The sequence below is a fragment of the Henckelia pumila genome, chromosome 3 (assembly GCF_033568475.1).
Source record: "Henckelia pumila isolate YLH828 chromosome 3, ASM3356847v2, whole genome shotgun sequence".
Lineage (NCBI taxonomy): Eukaryota > Viridiplantae > Streptophyta > Magnoliopsida > Lamiales > Gesneriaceae > Henckelia > Henckelia pumila.
This window is the reverse complement of record NC_133122.1, coordinates 42,319,434-42,340,333: the sequence shown is the minus strand read 5'-3', so window position 1 is coordinate 42,340,333 and position 20,900 is coordinate 42,319,434. Positions and strand designations below refer to the sequence as shown.

The following is a 20,900-nucleotide window of genomic DNA, read 5'->3' as shown; positions in this document are numbered from 1 at the left end:
GAAGAATTTATTTGTGATTATGAAACAAACTATTATCAATTAATAGATGCTGATAAAAAGGAACATTATAAACTAAGCATCTTTAATAAGATACCTAATATACCTATACACAGTAAAGATGAATTTTTAACTAGTCCTTATGCTAAAACTTTAGGAGGAGCTATTAAATTTATCAAAGACATAATAACAAAGAAATGTCATGAAGTAACACTAAATAAAAGAATCTCTAAATCCTACAAACAAAACAATAAACTTTGTTGTGACAAAATAGAATTCACAGTAAAAGAATACGGTTGCAAAACAAACATGTCACACAAATATTTAAAACGACAGAAACAGAATAAATTTAATAAACCTTATAAATCTTTTAATAAGAAATTTATTCTCTATAAGAAAAAGAAATTTAAAAAGAATTTCTTCAGAAAATCTTATAAAAGAAAATTTTATAAAAAGTTTGATAACAAAAAACCACCTTGCCCAAAGGGTAAAAGAAAGAATTGCACATGTTGGTTGTGCAACGAAGAAGGACATTATGCGAATGAATGTCCAAAACGAAACGAAAAGAAAAATAAAATAAAACTTTTTGAAGAAATATATACTATTGGATTCTATCCCGTAGAAACAATTGAATTTTCATCCGATGATGAAAATATTTATTATCTTGATGAATCAAGTGAATGAGATTTTGAATCCGATTCCACATTTGACAATTCAAGAAATAATAATGATTAAAATAACGACAAGAGCATTTTCGAAAAAACAAATATAGGGAGTAAATTGAAAGTTATGTTTGATTTAGGGAGTTATCTACAAGTTGCTCAATTTATATTTCTCATAAAAATTTAATATAATTAATAGTAAATTTATATTAAGATAATATGTATATATAAGGTATACACACATCAAGAAGATTTAAGAGAGAGACTAATGCATATCTAAGATAGAGATGGAGCAAACCGATTAAAAAATTTGTCACGAAAGTTCATATTTGATTGGAGATATTGATCACTAAAGATGATTGGCATTCCAATTTAAAAGAGAAAAATCCGGAGATTTATTGCCATCCTAGGTGGGTGAAGTCAACTAGTCAAGTTGATTTTCCAATGATTATTGGGTTTGCGTCTATATCAGCAAAGACTCCATTTTTACCTCAATTCGTCAATCATGCCCCGGTCCATTCCTTGTTCCCAAAGAGAAATCCCCAAAACCCAGGTTCTTTCTCGCTTTCTTTCAATCTTAATCGGATTCTAATGTATTTTGTTGGCGTTTATTAGTAGTTCGATGGGGAACGAGGATTTTGTTGTGTTTCAAACCTCGTGCATGTTGACCTCGAGATTCTTGAGGAAAGGAAATCAAGAATCTCGTGTCCTGAAAGAAACAAAAATACGAGGCTGCGTCTCACATTGTGACTTTACGCATGTGTTGCGTGGATGTATTTTGCCAGGCTGCGTGATTTCATATGAATGTGTAATTGGTTTACTGGAAAAGTAGTTTCTTGGTTCAGTTGATTTGGAAAAATAATTACATTTTAAGGAAACAAAATCAAGAATCTTATACCGCCAATTTTTTTGATGGCGTGAATGTGTGATTTTACAGTTCTACGGCAGAAATAAGCAAAAAATGCGTTATGCTTAAATATATTTCGTTTTATTGTATATAAAAAAATTATTTAGCCCTTCTCTTTTTGTTGCCGGCGTTATGTTCGTAGTTTTATACTTTGCCATTTAATCTTTGGTTGAAATCTTGCCCGTATCAGTTAATTGACAACGTGATTGGTGTGTTCAGGGAGGACGATTTTAGTTCTCGGGAGCCAAGTTCATAATCTTGAGTATCACGGCAGTGAGAAAAAATTAAGCCGGAAGTTAATGGATTCAAAGGCTCTGTTTCCGGGAGTGGATCGGAATCTTTACCCTGATATAGAGCCATATAGCACGGGGTTTTTAAAGGTTTCTGAAATTCATTCAATATATTATGAGCAGTCTGGAAATCCAGATGGGCATGTGAGTTTTCTTACCTCTCTGATGGCAATTGCAGCTCTGAGTTTGTTCTTGTGTGAACTGATTGTGCTCAAGAAGAAAGATTTTGAAAAAAGACCATAACTGATCTTTTTAATTATATGAAGCTTATTTGACCTTTTGATCATATTTCATTGCAGCCAGTAGTTTTTTTCCATGGAGGCCCTGGAGGAGGGACTTCACCAAGTAACAGGAAATTCTTTGATCCTAATTTTTACAGGATAATTTTGTTTGATCAGGTTTATTATCTGAACTATTTGGTTTATTTGATTTATTATCTGAACTATTTGGTTTTGGAGGATACGAAGTTCTGGTCGTATGACATTTCTGTGAAAAATTCTTCTGTCAGCGAGGTGCTGGTAAAAGCACACCTCATGCTTGCCTGGAGGAGAATACAACATGGGACCTTATTGAGGACACCGAAAAGTTAAGAGAACACTTGAAAGTCCCAGAATGGCTGGTACGTATTTTCTTCCTTACAAACTTTGGTAAATGCTCCAATATACGTGCATCACAGTAGCGGACTTTGCAGGTTTTTGGTGGTTCATGGGGGAGCACTCTCGCCCTAGCATATAGTCAGTCACACCCAGATAAGGTTTCTCAATACGTCTTTCCTATGTTTGGAAGTGATGCTTTACCTTTTGGAAATCTAGATGCAAAAGTTCAGATAAATTCATCACCAATAATCTTTTAGCGCTTGTTATGAAGGTCACTGGCATGGTCTTGAGAGGTATCTTTCTATTGCGCAAGAAAGAGATTGATTGGTTTTATGAGGGTGGTGCTGCTGCGATATTTCCAGATGGTATACATTGTTTTTTCCCTTCTTTTTAGGATATTGCAGCTGACTTTGCAGTTGCTTCATTGTTCCACATGCGAATAAATAATAAATAATTATTAAAAATCTCTTCACTTAACTTTTTAATTTTTTGATTTGAATTGCTGAAATTTCAGATGAAGTTAGTGGTTTTTATCCTTTTGGTTTCACATGTGCTTAAATCTACCCTGGAAGGGGAGACTTATCCTATATGTTAAATATTTTTATAGCTTGGGAGCTGTTTAGAGATCTCATTCCAGCTAGTGAAAGAGGTTGTTTCGTTGATGCTTACCATAAGAGGCTAAACTCCGACGACAAGGAGACACAAGTAAGATAAGTACTCTAGTGATACTATTTCGCTATCCTTTTTGAGGACTTCTTGTTGCTTCTGCTTGCTGAAGAATGCCTTCAATAATAATGAACAGAGTCCATCTTTTTTATGGTTTTCTCTCTCTTGGTAGCAGTTTCCTTTTAGCTTTAAATATCATTCATCAAAATCCACCATACAATATACATGTTTCCCTAGATAAAAGGGGGTTTGGAAATTTAAAATTCACCTTACCCTTTTTTTCTAGGCGTTTGAAATTTTTACAAAAATAGTTATTTGAAGTCCATTCATTTTCAATCCCTTCAGTCAAAACTTCTTGTCTGATCCAAATCCATGATTCCAAAGTGATCCTATAGTATCTTAAATATTAGCCATGAATACGTATCATCAGCGGTATTATCACGTTGTTGCATCTATAAATTTGATACACTGTCAAAATGTGGGGTATCATGTTTGCTTTAGTTTTTAAATTCATACTCAGCTTCTTCCCATCCCTTTCTTTATATGATTTTTTAAAAAATATATAGTATAAAGCTGCTAGGGCATGGACCAAATGGGAAATGATGACTGCTCATCTTCTGCCAAATGAAACGAATATAAAACGAGGAGATGACGACGAGTTCTCTTTGGTGAGTGTTTACACGAAACCTGTATGCATGCACAGAACATGTATTTATAGGCTTTGTCTATGCTAGCACATGAGCAGTGCCCATGTAATGCATCCAACGGCCAATGTTTTTTTGGATTTGATATGATCTCATTTGAAATGAGATCATATCAAATCCAAAAAAAACATGGACCTTTGATCCCCATTCGGGCACTACCCGAATGGGGTAGCATAGACAAAACCGTATTTATATATCGTTTGTATGTATGTATGTATGTATCTGCATCTAGCTCTTTCTGCTTTCAATTAGTGTGACGGGCAGCACAGAATTTATACTGAATTTCCGCATGGCTGAATTATGCTTCTTTTAGGCATTTGCAAGGATTGAGAACCACTACTTTGTGAACAAAGGCTTTTTTCCCTCTGATTCGTTCCTGTTGGATAACATTGAGAAAATAAAGCATATCGACACTGTAATTGTTCAGGTTTGTACGAGGCCTCCTTTTTAATTTACTATGTATTAGAGCACCTGTCCTTTCAGATTCTGGTTGCATACATTTCGTGCTCTAGATTTCTCCTTGCAGCAACTACAATGTTGCCTGAAAAATGAAAAATAAAAGAGGACTTTGGAGTCTGTTTAGATTCATATGAAGCCATTTTGGTCAACCCTTATTTCAAAACTCATCATCTCCTCTATTGTGCAGGGAAGATATGATGTCTGCTGCCCTCTGATGTCTGCATGGGATCTTCACAAGGCTTGGCCAGAGGCTGATCTCAAGGTAAGAGATCTTACCAGGGCACACCACACAATCATAAATATATATATAGCTTTTTGGATAAAATAGTTAGCATATACCTCGACTGGGAGGTGCAAAGAGTGGAGGCACCAGGGTTACCTTCCGGTGCTATATAAATTTATCATTGTTCTTGATTTCTCATTTTGATAGACACAACAATATATTACCTCATTTGACGTAGCAAAAAAGTTTCATCACTGCATCTTATGTTATCTACTTGCATATTAAACATTAATCGCTCGTAGCAAACTATTTGATCTCTTTGGCATGTCACCAAGTGGAGTTCCTCACTTCGTTTAATCTATGTATGTGTGATATGCCCGTTGTATTATTTTTTCTTTCCCTCTTTGGAGTGCGTTGCCAATTGAGTTTACCATTATAGCCTAACCTTTTTGATTACCTGAAAATGGAACTGGATTTAAATGTCTTTGATGCATCAATAACCAAATTCCCTTAAACGTCAGAATTTTCATGGAAAAATATTTGCGGCCTTTGATTAATCTACATAGCCTAATAACAAAAACGGCAACAATTCAGATCTAATAATAACAAATGAACACGTTTCATGTGCCACGTGGCTAGTTGTAATTAAGCAAGAGCACAATAGATGAATGACTTTCTGTCGCATTGGTGTTTCTGTTTGTTTCTTAAAATACTCTTCCTAAAATTATTCTAGTACATATTTTGGGTTGTCTAGTTTTTTTGCTACTTTGATGTATCTCTTTTATTCACTTTATTTCCTTAAAACATATTTTCAAGTTCAAATATATACTAGTTGATGATGTATATTTCGGAAAAGAATACTAGTTGATGATGTATGTTTCGGAAAAGAATCGTGAAACAATACCAGTGTATTTATCGGAAAATGAAAACCGTATCTTCCTTTGGCAGATTGTTCCAGATGCAGGACATTCTGCTAATGAACTGGGAATATCCGAAGAACTTGTAGCTGCAACCAACAAGTTCAAATATATCGTCAAGGAAGGTGCACATTGAAATCATCTGATGTGCTGCACAATGTGAGATTGTTTCGAACTTCTGGTTCTTTTTCTTTGCAATTTTTCGGGTTCCATATGATCTAGTTTCCAGGAATTGACTATGGTTTAACGGATATAAGACATCGATGCCAACGATTTCATGTGATGCAGTCTTGAATTAGTTTTGCAAGAATTCCATCTTCAAAATCCATCTGAATTAGCTTGAAAAATTTTCTGAATGGATCAAAGAAGAGAAATAATCAAGAAGATTGGCAAACAATGCATGGTGTTGCAGGGGCTGCTTCTTTTGGTCTCCCATTTACGTGAAATTGCAGAACTTTATAATCTGAAACCCAAACTTTGGGTCGAGATTTCTAATTTGCGGTGTAATCCATATTAACATATTATAATTACTAAAAATAATCACTACTCATAATAACAATCTTGTGTTTTTTCGGTGTAATTTTGAATTTTGATGTACCTAAAATGCCCCCCTAGATTATCCGAATTTCATGCAAAACCCTAATCCTTGGCCTCCGATTCAATGTTTCTTATACACAAATATAACCTTTTTTTTTCAAAATTAAAACATCTTTTTCAAAGTAGAACAGAGTTTTAATCTTTTTTAATAAATTCTAAACCAATCTTGGATTTCAATTCAGTTACAAAACTTCAACATCTGAAAAAATCTTTTAAACCCATCTTTGTCACCTATTTCTCCGCCATTGTCACCGTCTCCGGGTATTGTGACGAGTTGTGCTCTTCCTTCAAAGAAGAAAAACACTTTTCTAGGGGTTGAAATTTATTGGCTCATCCCGAAAATCCTTTCAAATAACTATAACCATTTGAAAGGGTTACTAGGATGAACCAAACAAGTTTCGACCTTAAGAAACCGATTTTCTTTCTTTGTAGAAAAAGAACACAACCTACCACAACACTAGGAGAGGGCGACAATGACGGAGAAGTAGGGGACAGAAATGAGATTATAAGATGTTTTGAGATCTTGAAATTTTGATAAATTGAAAGCGAGGACGGATTTAGATTTTAAAAGAGAAGCAAAAATTAATAATAACTTGTGGACCCGCATTGGCGGGGCCGGTCGGGGTGGGTTTGATGCTGGTCGGGTTTAGATATGATCCATTGCCACCACTATGTGATGTAGATATTTCAATTTTGTTTTCTTTTGTATTTTTTTAATTTCGATATTTCAAATTGTAGTTTAATCTAGAGGTGTTCATTGGTCGGTTCGGTTTTAATTTGTCTAATTTCGGTTCGGTTTTTCGGTTTTCGGTTTATAAAAAATATAATCCAAAGTCAAATTGTTCTACTTCGGTTCGGTTTGGTTTTTGTACTATAATGGATCGGTTTATACGGTTCGGTTTGATCAGTTTGATCATTAATAATACATAACACAATAAAAAAAACATAAATTTCATCCAACATATAATTTAAATATTCCAAATTACAACTTAAAGTTATAGTCATATAGAGAAGAAACAAAAAAATAACAAACAATACAATGACAAACATCCAACCACAGTCTTATAATATTTTCAAAAAAATAAAAAAAATTTTGATACTACAATTATTAAAATTAATAATAAAAATACATTATAAAATATAATATGTTTTTTTACATGATTTCTTAGTAAAAACTTTAAAAATAAAGTCTAAATTAGTTACATAAACAATAATCAACTAAAAATTACATAAAAAACAATCAATTAATCAACAATAAATTACATAAACAACAACAATGAATTAAGTAAACAACAATCAACAAAAAAATATTCAAAATGATTATTCATTCACTAAATATCATCTCCTAACATATAATATAAATAAAATTATTAATTTAATTCAATTTCGGTTTTTCGGTCGGTTCGGTTTTGAAATATATAATCCAAAATCGAACCAAATAAACTTCGATTTTAATATTTATATCCGAATTACAAAATACGATTTTCGGTTCGGTTTGGTCTTTGATTTTTCCGGTTTGGATTTCCGGTTTTTTCAATTTTATCCGAAATATGAACACCCCTACTTTAATCCCTCGATAATTTTTACAACTATGATATTACTCTTATTTGAATATAAATCAAATTAATTACAAAAATATTATACAAGCACACAACGCATACACGAATACACTAGTTATTATTATTAATTTTTTTGGGATGCTGCAGTGCTTATTTTTAACAATATTAACTTTTTTTAAAGACTTCATAAAAAAAACATTTTTTAAAGACGTTTTCATGGATTTTGATTTGGTTTTCATATTTACAATAAAAAGTAATAAGTTTTTTTATAGGTGACCTAAATATGAGATCCGTCTCACAAAATTGTATAGTAATTTGTTTTAATAATATAGTAAGAGGAATTTTCAGCTGCCCAACAATGTTTTCCCACTTCGTTCGCGACCACTAAAACCCGGTGATTACGCAACACATTACTTAATAAAGAAACTGTAAAATGCTGTCGGATATTGCATCTAAAAATCAAAATATAACACGTACATCACAAATGTGCAAAATTGCCACAATACATATAATTCATCCACGAACAGTTTCCCAGTTCCTGAAGGCGAAAAATGCTTAAAATGAACCAAAAAAATGAGGCCAAGAGTTGGGGAAATGGGAAAAATATCTCATGATTCATCGGCGACTTCAAGCGTCGGCGGCGGCGTAGGAAGCGAGGAATCTTTCTCTAATTCGGTCTCGAGCTGGCTGTAATTTCCTTTAGCCTTGAAAAGTTGGACATGGTGGTGCTTGCAGTAGAGCTTCCCCTCGTGTGCTATGTAGTTGGATGGGCTAATGGTGCATCCTCCATGACTGCACTTGAAGCAGCTCTTGTGGTACGATTTTCCGTTCACCGTCACCTTTTGCATGATAATATATACGTGATATGGTACGTGTTTAGTCATATTTTCTGACGTGACGCTTAGATATGATAACAGAATCGAACATATACCTTCTCAATGGGGTAAACTGTGCTGCTACATCCCACACATTTGTCTCTCGTACCTCCGAACATACTTGAAACTTTGCTTGCATTCTATTCAACAAAAGTGTAGATGTCCAAAAAAGTAGAGTAACTCGATTATTTACTAAGAAAAGAAAGTTTTGTGCATGAAAATAACATTTGAGGATGAAACTTACCTCATTTTCCAATGCCTTCTCTGGTTTCAAGACTTTAGGAGTACCTGGGAAAGAAAAGGAAAGAAAATGAAGCCAAATAAGAAATCAAATTCAGAAATTTTAAAGTTAGTGCTAATAATATTATGATATATATATATAGAGTACCTTCAAAACTTTTCTCTAGGCTACCAGTTCTTTTGAAGATCTGGTCATAGTGAGGTCTACAGTACAGCACACCATCTATGGAGTTGAAGTTTCCGAGCTGAAATAAGATGCAAGATAAACAAAGGTAACCAATAGCTTCGTGATAAGTATGTCCTTTTCGGCTTTCGCATGGATCAAGATCCAAAAAAACGTGTTTCCAAAAGTAAGTATTAAAACACGCGTCGCGTAATGAATACACATTATATCATCTATGAGTTTACGCTACAGATGGAGTAGAACAGTTGTAATATATGTAAATCAAACCAGGTTTCATCATGTACATGCATGAATCCCACCTGATTACCAAATGATTTTCCTTATCCACGCAAATCAATACAAAGGGCAGAGCACATGATAAATTATATATACCTTAAGGGTGCCATTGCAATGGTGACACCTGAAACAAGCCTTGTGATAAATCCGGTTATCGGCCGCCAGCCGATCTACCAGATACACAGTCAGGCTACAAGCTCTGCATTTCTGTGTCGTGCCCGCAAACGCCATCTCCCGTTGTTTTTATTTTGAGTAATCCGAATCTGAGAAAGAGAGAGCAATCTTTCAACTTAGATTGCCTCTTTTTCTCAACTCTTTTTTTATTTAGTTATGACAAAATCTTATAGAAATGCACAAAAGAAAGGTATAAATGTGTAGGAAGATTGAAGAAAATGAAACAGTGGGCAGCAGCGAAATGCGGGTTGGGATTTCGGAAATGAGAATGCATAATATTGTTTCAAGGAAATTCTCTGATTGCTAGCTCCTCATTTTGTGCGAAGTATAAGCCATCTTGTTGTGTGACTGCCACTATATTTGGAATATTTTATGGGCAATTGTCGTGAAAAATTATAATTCACCGTAACACTTGTAGCTTTTTTTTTTTTTTTTTTTTTTTTTACGTGAAAACCCGCCGTCGCTATTTTCGGTGTGCTCTGGGTAAACCCCGGACTAACGCAATAGCCTGCAAACTATGCCAGTCAGGAAAACCACACTAGCAAGCCCTGTGTGACACTAGCAAGCTCTGCGTGACAGACTAGTTCAAGAAGATATTGACAGGGAAAATCGAACTCCTAACTTATGACCAAGAGTTCACATGCTCCACCAACTTAAACATCTCCTTAAAGGCCGTAATACTTGTAGCTTCATCGGAGGTAAAGTGGCTCATTTCATTATACTATTTAATAACTACTTTATTAAATCATTTCACCGTCTCATGCCGCTAGCTAATACAATGAGCATTTCATTATACTATTTAATAACTACTTTATTAAATCATTTCACCGTCTCGCGCATGGTCCATGTGATCCAAAAACTATGACTGTATCATAGAATAAAGTCATAAACTATCGTTACAACCTACGATAATGAATTTAATCAATGATAATTTTCTTGTTAAAATTTTTGAAACTATATTTAATTATCTTTTTTTATTTGTTTGTAATATGATTTCCGAAATCCGAATTGAATTATGGGTGATCATATAAGAAAATTAATTTTTGAAAAGAATTTTAAGGTAGAAATAAAATAAAAATAAAATAAACTTTAAATACCATATTTCTCATAGCGCCAAACACATAAAAGTAGAGTGGCCGGAGATTTGGTTTCCGGGATGGCGTACAAATCAGTTTTCGATGCTTCCGCCGTCAAATCCGAGTTCGAGGTGGCTGGGATTAACCCAAATTTCATCCCCATCATCTGGAAGCACGTTCTGCAAAACCCTAATTGCAGGTGGGATGAAATCCCGTCTCTGCCTCTTGCAGCGTACTCTCTCCTCTGTTCCAAATTCAAGCCCTCAACCTCCACTGTCCATTCCGCCGTAGATTCCATTGACCAGGTCACCACTAAGCTCTTGATCAAATTGAAGGTAATTTTTGTGTGAACTGAAGCATTGAGTAGAAATTTCTTTGTTAGCATTCCAATTGCTGCGGGTGTATTAGTTCTAACTATAATCACATTCCGGCATTTCATTTATCTGTGTACTTTATTTGGTTTTATCTATACTAGCTTTATAGTTTGCTATTTCATGTTTTGCACGCATCTTTTGTTTGTTAGAATGGAGAGTTTGTGGAGGCTGTGATAATGAGATATGATACCCGATTGGGGAAGTATAATGGAAAGCCTCGTCCTGGCGGTCTTAGGTCGACCTTGTGCATATCTTCACAGGTCGGAGATTCTCGTGTCTATGCTCACCTATATTAAAAAAAATTTTATTAAAAGGACTTGCTTTCCGTACTTCAAGCCTTTCTGTCTTTGATTGTAATTTGTTCTGATATCAGGTTGGATGCAAAATGGGTTGCAACTTTTGTGCTACGGGAAGCATGGGATTTAAGAGCAATCTTTCATCTGGAGAAATCTTGGAACAACTAGTGCATGCATCTCGCATAGCGGCTATACGCAATGTTGTTTTTATGGTATCATACTTTTTTTTCCCTATCATATTGGATGCTCAGGTTTCAGTATTTAATCGGATAATTTGGACATCATGTTTTGCTAATCGTTACTAGATGATATGCATGGTTTTACCCCAATGCAATTGGGAGTTAGATATAGTTATTTGTAGTTTATACACTATCGTGGTGGTTGAGCACCATTGTATCAGTCCCTTCGAAATTACGGTTTTGCATTGTTCTATCACTTCGCTTTCAAGGAACCTCGAAAAATTACTGGCTGATTGTAATGCTCTAAAGTTTGCTTATTTGTGGTTGTTGCTGTTGTTAAGCGAACATCAACTTGAGTGAAGTCTTATTCTTCTGATTATTTGTTCTGAGCAGGGAATGGGAGAGCCACTTAATAACTACTCCGCAGTGGTTGAAGCTATCAGAGTTATGACAGCACCTCCATTTCAGTTGTCACCAAGGAAAATTACCGTCTCAACGGTGCATGACATACTTCTCTCATGCCATCAATTTTTTCTTGTTTATTTTACGGTTAATCAGATTTGTTTAATTTAGACCTTCTGTAATTTCTATTCAAACTTCTGCACGCACTTGTTCTAATGAAGATATTTTCTTCTGTTTCTGTTTATATGCAATGTTGTGTCTGCTGTATGGCAGGAAGTATGTAGTATATGTTCTCATTACATTAAACTTGTTCAGGTAGGCGTCATCCACGGTATCAGCAAGCTTCACAGAGATATACCAAACTTAAACCTAGCTGTGTCCCTTCATGCACCAGTGCAAGAAATTCGCTGTCAGATAATGCCTGCGGCAAGGGCTTTTCCGTTAGAGAAACTAATGAATGCATTGCGGGACTATCAAGCTAGCAGGTTTATTTCCCCCCTGCTATCATATGTATATCCTGATCAATCACGTGTCTAAGATGAAGAGATCATATATTTCCCTTGCTTATTTTGTTGTAGCCAGCAGAAAATATTTATTGAGTACATAATGCTCGATGGGGTGAATGATGAAGAGCAGCACGCGCACCAGCTTGGCAAATTGCTTGAGACGTTCGAAGTGGTAAGCTTTACTGTGAAGAGATCCTAGCTTTGCATTCTATGTACAAGTAATCCATGCATTCATTGTTGTCATCGATCTTTGTTGTATACAACAGGTTGTGAACCTAATTCCTTTCAATCCAATCGGTTCTCTGAGTCGTTATAAAACCAGCAACGATCAGAAAGTCGCGAGGTTCCAGATAATACTAAGAGGCACTTACAACATCAGAACGATCGTTCGTAAGCAAATGGGTCAAGATATTAGCGGTGCTTGTGGCCAATTAGTAGTGAACCTACCGGGAAAAAGGTCCTCTCAAAGCGCGGGTGTTATAACAGACATCGAAGATCTTCGTATTTGATGCGAGATGCATGTGCCTGTGGGAAGATGTATTAGTTAAAAATTAAAATACCCCTTTTGTTGTTTATATTTTACCAAAATTTTGTTTTAAAATTTTCAATTTCAATTTTTTTTTAAACAAGTTTACTTATACAAAAAATCGACTGAACATGTACACAATGGGATGATATGTATATATTTATCATTGTGTGGATTAGATAAAACAAATTTTTAATTATGCTTGAATATCTTTATTTATACTAAAATGTCATGCTGTTTATTTTTACATGTTTGAACTCTAGGTTTGATAATTGTAATAGAAAGCTCGCTAAACTGTGGATTAACGTGAAAAAAAAGCTTCAATTCTGGTAAAAGAGTGAAAAAAGTGTATAATTTTAGGATGATAATATTACACGTAAAAAAGTGCTACGCGATTTTTTAGACAAAAAAAATTAGGTTAATTATATTTTTTCGAATTTCAAATTACATTTTAATTTTATTGATAAAAATTAAATACTAAGTTTCTATGATTTAAAATTTAAATTTTTTTAAAAAAACTAGAAAGACAACAACACATTCTTTAATGATTTCTCGTGAAAGTAAAAAAAAAAAATTATAAAAATTTCACATTTATTCTTAATTTTTTAACAAAAAAAAAACCTTGAAAGACAACGACATATTGATATTCTTGACTCTATTCCACAAATGGCCAAATAATCTATATAATATTGATGGTTGATTTAATGGAAAAAGTTATAAATATTTTTTTAAAAATAAATTATGCATGCATTTAAGAATTATTATATGTTTTATATCTTAAAAAAACGTAAGAAGGACTATTAAAATTATAAGTTTTGGTCTAAATACAAATTATTACTAATTTCATTTTCTACTAATAAATATTAAAACAAATCTTAGGGAAAAAATTATTTTATATTAATAAAATTGAATAAACATGCATGCATTGCGTGTCAAAAATCGTATACTGTTAATTTGCTAAAATTAGCTAATTAATCCAATTAATATTCATAAATAATAAATAAAAAAAAAGAAAGAAAATAAGAAGTTGGGATTGTTTGACGGTTGACCACCGACAGGCTTGTCCAAATTAATTCTACATATAATATATAACTAGTTACGGAGCACATGCGTTGCGTGTGTAATATAATATATGATATTAAAATTTTGTGCTTCGAAAATACATATGGGTGAGCAGTTAGATTTTCAATTGAAGAGAAAATGAGAAAAACTGTTCTGAAAATTTGGCTGCAATCAAGGGACAAAACTGGAAGGAAATTTGGTGTCCGAAACGAAATCTTCTGCTACACTTGGTGCTACAAACCGTGCTACACTTTGCTAAAAAAAAATCCGTTTGCACAAATTATTAAAAATTAAATTCATTAAACAACATGAATGAACAAAATATAATTAATCATTGATAAAATTTTCGATTCACCTATTTTTTTAATTAAAAAAATCATCAATAAATTGTTTTACTCATTTATCGTGGTTGGGACACAATTTATTGCCTATTTTAATTAAAAAAAATAGGTGAATCGAAAATTTTATCAATGATTAATTATATTTTGTTCATTTATGTTGTTTAGTGAATTTAATTTTTAATAATTTGTGCAAACAGGTTTTTTTTTAGCAAAGTATAGCATAGTTTGTAGCACCAAGTGTATCAGAAGATTTTGTCCCGTGTCATCACACCATACCAAAAACAATTTTTATAAGAATCTCAAATATTATAATATAGTATATATAGTATAGATAATAATAATAATATAATAATAATCGCCAGGTAAACATCATCTCCGTTCTCTTTGTTATTTATTTCCAATCTCATAATATATTCTCACCACAAGAAAATAGAAATGGTACCATATAAATATTTTACTGCTATTTTTCTTCTTCTTCTTTTTCTTTTCACCGCTGCAGCTGCCAATTTCATCAACACTCTTCCGGGTTACCCGGATACCCTGCCATTCCACCTCGAAACCGGGTGGGTGGGTCAATCGGTTTATATATTTCTTTATTATTTAATTTATTTGGATTGATTGATAATGTGTGAGTGAGTTTGACTTCACTTCACAGATATATCGGTGTTGGAGAAGATGAACAAGTGCAGCTATTCTATTACTTTGTTGAGTCCGAAAGAGACCCAGATAAGGATCCGATTGTGCTCTGGTTGACGGGCGGACCCGGTTGCTCTGGTTTCTCCGGTCTCGTTTATGAAATAGGTACCATATTGCCTAGCTCCTCTTCTTCTAATCATTTTATTTGAAAAATATAGAAAAAAAATATATATATATATATATCTTTATTTAATTTAAGTAATCGATATAAACATGCCATGCCAGACTTTATAATATTTTATGAATTGAATCGATCGGTCTATGGTACCAAATCTCATGAGATATATAGGTGCTGTCTGACCTGAGTCATACGATTGATGATACTAGTGAAGGTATCTCAATGAAATATTCAAGTTGATTGAACAGCCGAACACTAAAAATGATCAAAAGATCGATCCACCTTTATTAATACTTTTTTGGACTAATATCTTACAAAATTTGGTTTCGTCGTCAAAATAAACAAAAAACAAGTTAAAGTGAGATCGGCCTATGCTCCATCAGGTGAAGAACACCCGATGGGATGTTGGCCCTTCATTAACTCGGAACCCACACAAATTAGTGTTTACTTGTCAGTCCGTCCGTGCAACACGTTTTATTATTATTATTAAATGCGTTAGTTGTCATGTTGTGACATGTATGATTTTTCAATCAAAATGAATATATGGGACATATTTAATAATAATAATAATAATATTAATATCCCATGATTTTAGTACTAAGCTAGCTAGAGCCATTGCCAGCTTACATTTGACAATAATGAAGATTAAAGAAACAAAATTAATACGTTACTAATAATACGGATTTAAAATAAATAAAAAACAAAACTCAAGTTATATATATCGTAAATTATTTATTTATTATTGGCTCATTGTGTGTATATATTAAAAAACTTTTACAATTTTCTCTCACCACACAAGTCTTTTATCTGACCATCTCTAAATCCAGAATAAAATCCAAAGTACGCGTGTGGCCTCTTGCTAAAAAAAAAGTAAAAAAAAATTAAAAGAAGAGAGAATATAATATACGGCTCTTCAAATCATGTTGACCCTAAAACAGTAGAAATTTTTAACAGATAAATTTTTTTGGGTACAAATTAAACTAACTAATCAAATATCCACCAATGACAACTGAGGATCATAATAAATATTATTTCTCATCTTTCAAAATCCTTAATTCGAAAAACGTAATATATGCATTGATATAAACCATATTCAAAATAGTAGAAATTACCTTACTTAAAAGATTAGTGGTCTCGTGTGAGGATTAAATTATTTTATCTGCAATATGCACAGCACAGGTCCATTGAGGTTTGATATTCAAAGTTTTGATGGAAGTTTACCTCCTCTAATTCTCAACCCATATTCATGGACAAAGGTTAGTTTGGAACATACTTTTTTTTTTTTAACGATGTGGATACCAGTCGCTATCCTTCAGTGCATGTAAATCCGAAATAACGCAACAGGCTGCAAACAACATTGATACATGTATACTTGCATGCACGCTTGATTAATGTAACTGACAAAACAAGTATATATGGTTCATATGTTTTGTAGGTTGCCAATATCATATTTATAGACTCGCCGGTTGGGACTGGATTCTCCTATGCAACAACCTCAGAAGGTTTCAATTCCTCCGATACTAAAGCGACTCTGGATAACTACACATTCTTGAAGAAGGTATGTTTTCCTTTTGATCCCGGAATTAAAAACCTTTTTGGCACGTCACAAACTAGAATGATCAGACCGTTTTTGGCTAAAACAATAGAGACAAGAAAATATAACTAGGACCATCGACTAAAACTCGAAAATTTTGTTCCATCTATCCGGAGATATAACCACGCTTTGGTCATATTTATTACTTTTTGGTGTATAGATTATATATGGGGATACGAGGGTGACAACTTTTCAAGTTTTTGAGAACTGGGAGGTCCTTAGGTGACTTGGGAAGATATCATATATGTTAATGAAGTTTGATTATTTAATTAATAGGGTTCTCAAATTGAAAATAAATAAAATACTAGCTGGATAAATTTGAGAAATGAAGTTTCATTTCAATTTTTAAAGTAATATACATCATGCTTTGCTTATGATGCAGTGGTTATCAAACCATCCAAGATTCGTCAAGAATCGACTGTACATTGGAGGTGATTCCTATGGAGGCAAGACTGTGACTTTGCTTGCTTTAGAAATTGCAAATGGTAATTTTTACTATCAACTAATAGTTATATTTCTCAATTTAAGATTTTTGACAGAATTAAGTATGTGTTGTTATAGTATATCCTGTTATTCATCCAGCCATTTGACCATGTCGCAATGTAAACTAATTAGGAAATGATGGAGGGCTGGAGCAACGAATGAACCTCAAAGTATGCATTCAAACTTAAATTTATGATTTCGAGCATGCTTAGTTATTTTAACTGTGGCGAAAAATTGAATCAGGGATATTTCATTGGAAATCCTAGAGCAGATAAAGAGTGGGATAATAATGAAAGGATCCCTTATGCTAATCGAATGGGACTCATATCGGATGAATATTTTGAGGTAAGGCTTCCTGGGATCGTTTATTGAGCCCGAGTTGAGTTTTCATTTGATTATGCTCATCTGATTAATTTGACTCGTGGGAGCTCATGAACTTGAGCATTAAACTAGATAGAGTAGCATGTTTAAGGCGGAGTTTCTCTGGTTAGAGATTGAAAATTTTCAAATATTAACCGAATTATGGGGATGGACTCCATCGAGGAATGAAAGTAAAATACACACTTTCAGCAAACGTTCTAATACAAGGAAGAAACCATTGAGGTATACATGTACTATTGTACAAACAGTTGTAAGTTTCCCAGTGGGAGAAATATATGATCACTTGCATTTAATTGTGGAACTTTTTCAGAAACAAGTAAATATAAATTATTCAAGTTCATGTTGCTTAACAAATGCTTGATCTTGAATATACGCATGTTATTGTTCGATTCAACCAGAAACTAAATACCTCTAGTTCGAGTCGAACATTGATTTAGCCACTTATACACATGTTATTGTAAAAAGACACAATGTTGCATGCAAGGATATCAAATATGTATATGAGGGGTGAATTCTTTTCCTATTTTCAGCTAGCAAAGAGCAGCTGTAATGGGAACTACATCGATGAAGACCCAAGTAATGCACAATGCCGCTATGCTCTTGAACTATGTGATGAGGTAAAATAAGAAACTACAAAAACTATAAAAGTATGTTTTATTTTATCTTGGAAGAATGATTTTTCGGTTTAAGTGTTGAATAATGTCAGCATGGTTGGATAAAATTTCTAAAAATGTAATTTTTGGCTAGAACATATGATATAATAATAACAGAGTATTTTTGGAAACGGTGAAAACCTTAGCTAAAATTACTGACCATTTTCGAGAATATGAAAATGATTTGAAACTTGGTTTGGAGAAAGTGAATGAAAATAAAATGATGTTTTTAATATATGTTTTAGGGGATGAGAAACTATTTCAAGAAAATGGAAACCAAACACTCCTTGCATGTTCTTCATTTTCTTTTCTCTATGATTTATGGCAGTGGTTACTGTTATTCATATATGCAGTGCACAAAGAACATCAACCACGCCTACATTTTGGATCCAAACTGTAATCTGTTTTCACCAAAACACGATCGTATCCTAGAAGATGATCCAGACGATTTCCTCTTCATGTTCAAAGAAGAGGAACAATGGTGCCGTGTAATTTCTTCAACTTTTCCTATGGCATGTCTTCTTAGTATATGAAAAATGACTAACTCTTTAACATAAATTTTGGAAACTCCAGCACGCGTTTAATGTGTTATAAAATCTCCAATGTTTTGACAAATAAATTATTGGTTATTGTTTGATGATTTATACAAAATACATGAACCTATTCCCAAGTAAGTTGTATTATTTGTTACTTTTGAAGATTTTACCATTCCAATAGAAGTATCTTAAAAAACTTTTGATCCTAAACGGGTTATATGGATATAATTATTTGCTGAAGTTTTCTGAATACGAATACTGTTTTAAGAGTTGTTTTATTTATAATCCTTAAAAGATGTGATTGTGAATTTCTATGGAGTTTTAAGGATGAAATGTTGTTGGTTGTAGAATAATAATTACGTGGAATCTGTTGTCTGGGCAAATGATCAAACTGTGCAAGAGGCTCTTTACATCAGAAATGTATGCACTACCTCAAAAGGAAAAACTTTTTTAATTTTATTTTTTTGATAAAACTACAAACTTTTTTTTATCTAATGAATGTATGACTTTATTTCAACTACTAAGGGAACCATAAGAGAATGGAAAAGATGTAACAGGAGCTTACCTGGATACGAGCATGACGTGGCTAGCGTCATCCGGTATCATCAGATTCTGAATCAGAAAGGCTTTGGAAGTTTGGTGTACAGGTGTCTCATTTGCTTTTTTCCTTCTTGTATGAGTTTTCTACTTGGACGAAATTGAGCTCAGGAGTTAGCATAAAGATAATTTTCGTTGGTCAAAAAACAATATAAGTTGCAGTCTCAGCTAAAATTTTGTATTTGTTCTCTCCAGTGGGGATCATGATATGCTTGTTCCATACATAGCCACTTTAAAATGGATTCACTCTCTCAATCTCACCGTTAAAGATAAATGGAGGCCATGGACCGTCGATGGCCAAGTCGCAGGGTTCGCTTTAAATTCTTGATCCTGTTTTTCAAAATTATTTTTGAAATATGTTAATTTGCTATGTTCCTGTTATAGATACACGGAGAAACACAAAGGAGAAGAAGCCTATATCACCTTCGTTACTGTGAAGGCAAGAAAAATCAGCTCTATTATATATTTATAGGGCCGGGATGGCGCGACGTAGATGGTAAGAGGGTGATTATATATATATAGATGTAACTGAATGCTCTTGTTTTGCAGGGTGCAGGTCACACAGCTCCAGAATACATGCCCAAACAGTGTCTTGCCATGATAAAAAGATGGCTCTCTTTGTTTCCACTGTAGAGGAAAATGTTGGTATGGACATGGTGATCTATGCCTGATTGGTACTAAATTAGAAGAGTATTGCCAATGGTATGTATCAGCATAATTTGCTCATGAATCACTCTATGAATAATTACATTTTTTATATATAAAATATAAGTTGTATAATTTGCATTTATAAGTTTAAGTATATTAGGTTCCGTTTGGTAGCCTATATTATTAATATGTGTATAACTCATCTCATTCAATCTCGCGTTCTTCTCGTCATATTATTTATCTATCTATTAATTACTTATTTTGCATCAATCAAATCATTAATTATTTATCTTACATCAATCAAATCACTGAATTTAAATTACTATATTAACCCTTATAAATAATATTATTCATATTTTATTTATTGTTAAAAGGATAAAATGTTAATTTATCATTTTTATATAAAATTTAATCAATCAAATCAAATAAATTATAATCCATCAATCAAATCAAATACCATATTCACTATCATTTTTTATTTATTTTATATTACATCATATTACTTATCTATGTATTGTTTATCTCATCGTATCTATCAAACGGTACCATAATATTTTAAGAGTATATTTGTAATTTGATTTGACGACAACCAGATAATTCCCAGAATATGCGGTTAGATAATATATAGAAGCAAATATATATATACATGAACATATGGTTCCATCCACACTAATCAACCCAAATACCCAACACCCTTCAACAGTGGTTATCCTAATTTTATCTGAATCGTTTAGATTTTTGTTTTGGTTATCCTGATTTCTTTCTATATACATCTATTACAATAGTGGTTGCAAAAAAATAAAAAAAAAAAAACTTTAATTCATGATACCGAGATGAATTATACGATAGTGGAGTTTTGGAAGGAGAGCCCCTGTTTCTACCATTGTTTCGCTCATTTCAGTTTATTCTTTTTTTCTTTTCGGTGCTTGATTGATGATGGTTCATGCATGAGTGCTTTTTATTTTCTAAAATAATGTTTGTTTTTTTGTTTCTCATTTTGTTCGATCACGTGAATTTTAATATTTCGTTAATTCTACAGTATATTCAATTATAGCTTTCTTTATCAATTTGTTACACATAAATATATATATAATTTAAAATATGTT

The 20,900-nt window shown here is 33.1% G+C and overlaps 4 protein-coding genes across 5 annotated transcripts; 3 read left to right on the top strand and 1 right to left on the bottom strand.

Annotated features, from left to right (window-relative positions):
- Window positions 1-924: 924 nt before the first annotated feature.
- On the top strand, window positions 925-5,980 carry LOC140888151 (proline iminopeptidase). 2 transcript variants are annotated; one of them, XM_073295840.1, is made up of 12 exons: window positions 925-1,212; window positions 1,786-2,000; window positions 2,156-2,254; window positions 2,365-2,475; window positions 2,548-2,610; window positions 2,724-2,817; window positions 3,060-3,157; window positions 3,685-3,786; window positions 4,136-4,249; window positions 4,469-4,543; window positions 5,453-5,580; window positions 5,710-5,980. In XM_073295840.1, the coding sequence occupies exons 1-11, from the start codon at window positions 1,104-1,106 to the stop codon at window positions 5,555-5,557; spliced, it is 1,185 nt and encodes a 394-aa protein (XP_073151941.1). In that variant the 5' UTR covers window positions 925-1,103; the 3' UTR covers window positions 5,558-5,580; window positions 5,710-5,980. The 2 variants fall into 2 exon arrangements, with proteins under 2 accessions (XP_073151941.1, XP_073151940.1); XM_073295839.1 differs by having other exon boundaries at window positions 5,453-5,980.
- A 2,015-nt stretch (window positions 5,981-7,995) lies between these two features.
- On the bottom strand, window positions 7,996-9,494 carry LOC140886138 (LIM domain-containing protein WLIM1-like). Its single transcript, XM_073292645.1, has 5 exons — window positions 9,249-9,494; window positions 8,841-8,937; window positions 8,697-8,740; window positions 8,509-8,592; window positions 7,996-8,416 (listed from the first exon to the last, which is right to left on the bottom strand). Exons 1-5 carry the CDS (start codon window positions 9,381-9,383, stop codon window positions 8,186-8,188), a joined length of 591 nt encoding a protein of 196 aa, XP_073148746.1. The 5' UTR covers window positions 9,384-9,494; the 3' UTR covers window positions 7,996-8,185.
- Window positions 9,495-10,444: 950 nt separating this feature from the next.
- Window positions 10,445-12,871, top strand: LOC140886137 (uncharacterized). Its single transcript, XM_073292644.1, has 7 exons — window positions 10,445-10,737; window positions 10,926-11,036; window positions 11,150-11,284; window positions 11,645-11,749; window positions 11,969-12,138; window positions 12,232-12,331; window positions 12,426-12,871. Exons 1-7 carry the CDS (start codon window positions 10,483-10,485, stop codon window positions 12,666-12,668), a joined length of 1,119 nt encoding a protein of 372 aa, XP_073148745.1. The 5' UTR covers window positions 10,445-10,482; the 3' UTR covers window positions 12,669-12,871.
- A 1,647-nt stretch (window positions 12,872-14,518) lies between these two features.
- On the top strand, window positions 14,519-19,919 carry LOC140886135 (serine carboxypeptidase-like 7). The gene is made up of 14 exons (XM_073292641.1): window positions 14,519-14,651; window positions 14,744-14,889; window positions 16,082-16,158; window positions 16,338-16,460; window positions 16,879-16,981; window positions 17,112-17,149; window positions 17,223-17,324; window positions 17,891-17,977; window positions 18,367-18,501; window positions 18,898-18,969; window positions 19,075-19,196; window positions 19,342-19,455; window positions 19,531-19,585; window positions 19,696-19,919. Exons 1-14 carry the CDS (start codon window positions 14,524-14,526, stop codon window positions 19,777-19,779), a joined length of 1,386 nt encoding a protein of 461 aa, XP_073148742.1. The 5' UTR covers window positions 14,519-14,523; the 3' UTR covers window positions 19,780-19,919.
- The last annotated feature ends 981 nt before the right edge of the window (window positions 19,920-20,900 follow it).

Excerpts from the sequence above, each read along its gene's own strand:
- LOC140888151 (XM_073295840.1), top strand. The coding sequence starts at position 1,104 with ATGATTATTGGGTTTGCGTCTATATCAGCAAAGACTCCATTTTTACCT. Across the intron at positions 3,787-4,135 it reads ATGACGACGAGTTCTCTTTG|GCATTTGCAAGGATTGAGAA; the intron begins GTGAGTGTTTAC and ends TGCTTCTTTTAG. Across the intron at positions 4,250-4,468 it reads TCGACACTGTAATTGTTCAG|GGAAGATATGATGTCTGCTG; the intron begins GTTTGTACGAGG and ends TCTATTGTGCAG.
- LOC140886138 (XM_073292645.1), bottom strand. The coding sequence starts at position 9,383 with ATGGCGTTTGCGGGCACGACACAGAAATGCAGAGCTTGTAGCCTGACT. Across the intron at positions 8,938-9,248 it reads ATTGCAATGGCACCCTTAAG|CTCGGAAACTTCAACTCCAT; the intron begins GTATATATAATT and ends ATCTTATTTCAG. Across the intron at positions 8,593-8,696 it reads AGAAGGCATTGGAAAATGAG|AATGCAAGCAAAGTTTCAAG; the intron begins GTAAGTTTCATC and ends TTTGTTGAATAG.
- LOC140886137 (XM_073292644.1), top strand. The coding sequence starts at position 10,483 with ATGGCGTACAAATCAGTTTTCGATGCTTCCGCCGTCAAATCCGAGTTC. Across the intron at positions 10,738-10,925 it reads AGCTCTTGATCAAATTGAAG|AATGGAGAGTTTGTGGAGGC; the intron begins GTAATTTTTGTG and ends TTTGTTTGTTAG. Across the intron at positions 11,285-11,644 it reads TACGCAATGTTGTTTTTATG|GGAATGGGAGAGCCACTTAA; the intron begins GTATCATACTTT and ends TGTTCTGAGCAG.
- LOC140886135 (XM_073292641.1), top strand. The coding sequence starts at position 14,524 with ATGGTACCATATAAATATTTTACTGCTATTTTTCTTCTTCTTCTTTTT. Across the intron at positions 14,652-14,743 it reads CCATTCCACCTCGAAACCGG|ATATATCGGTGTTGGAGAAG; the intron begins GTGGGTGGGTCA and ends TTCACTTCACAG. Across the intron at positions 19,586-19,695 it reads TCACCTTCGTTACTGTGAAG|GGTGCAGGTCACACAGCTCC; the intron begins GCAAGAAAAATC and ends CTTGTTTTGCAG.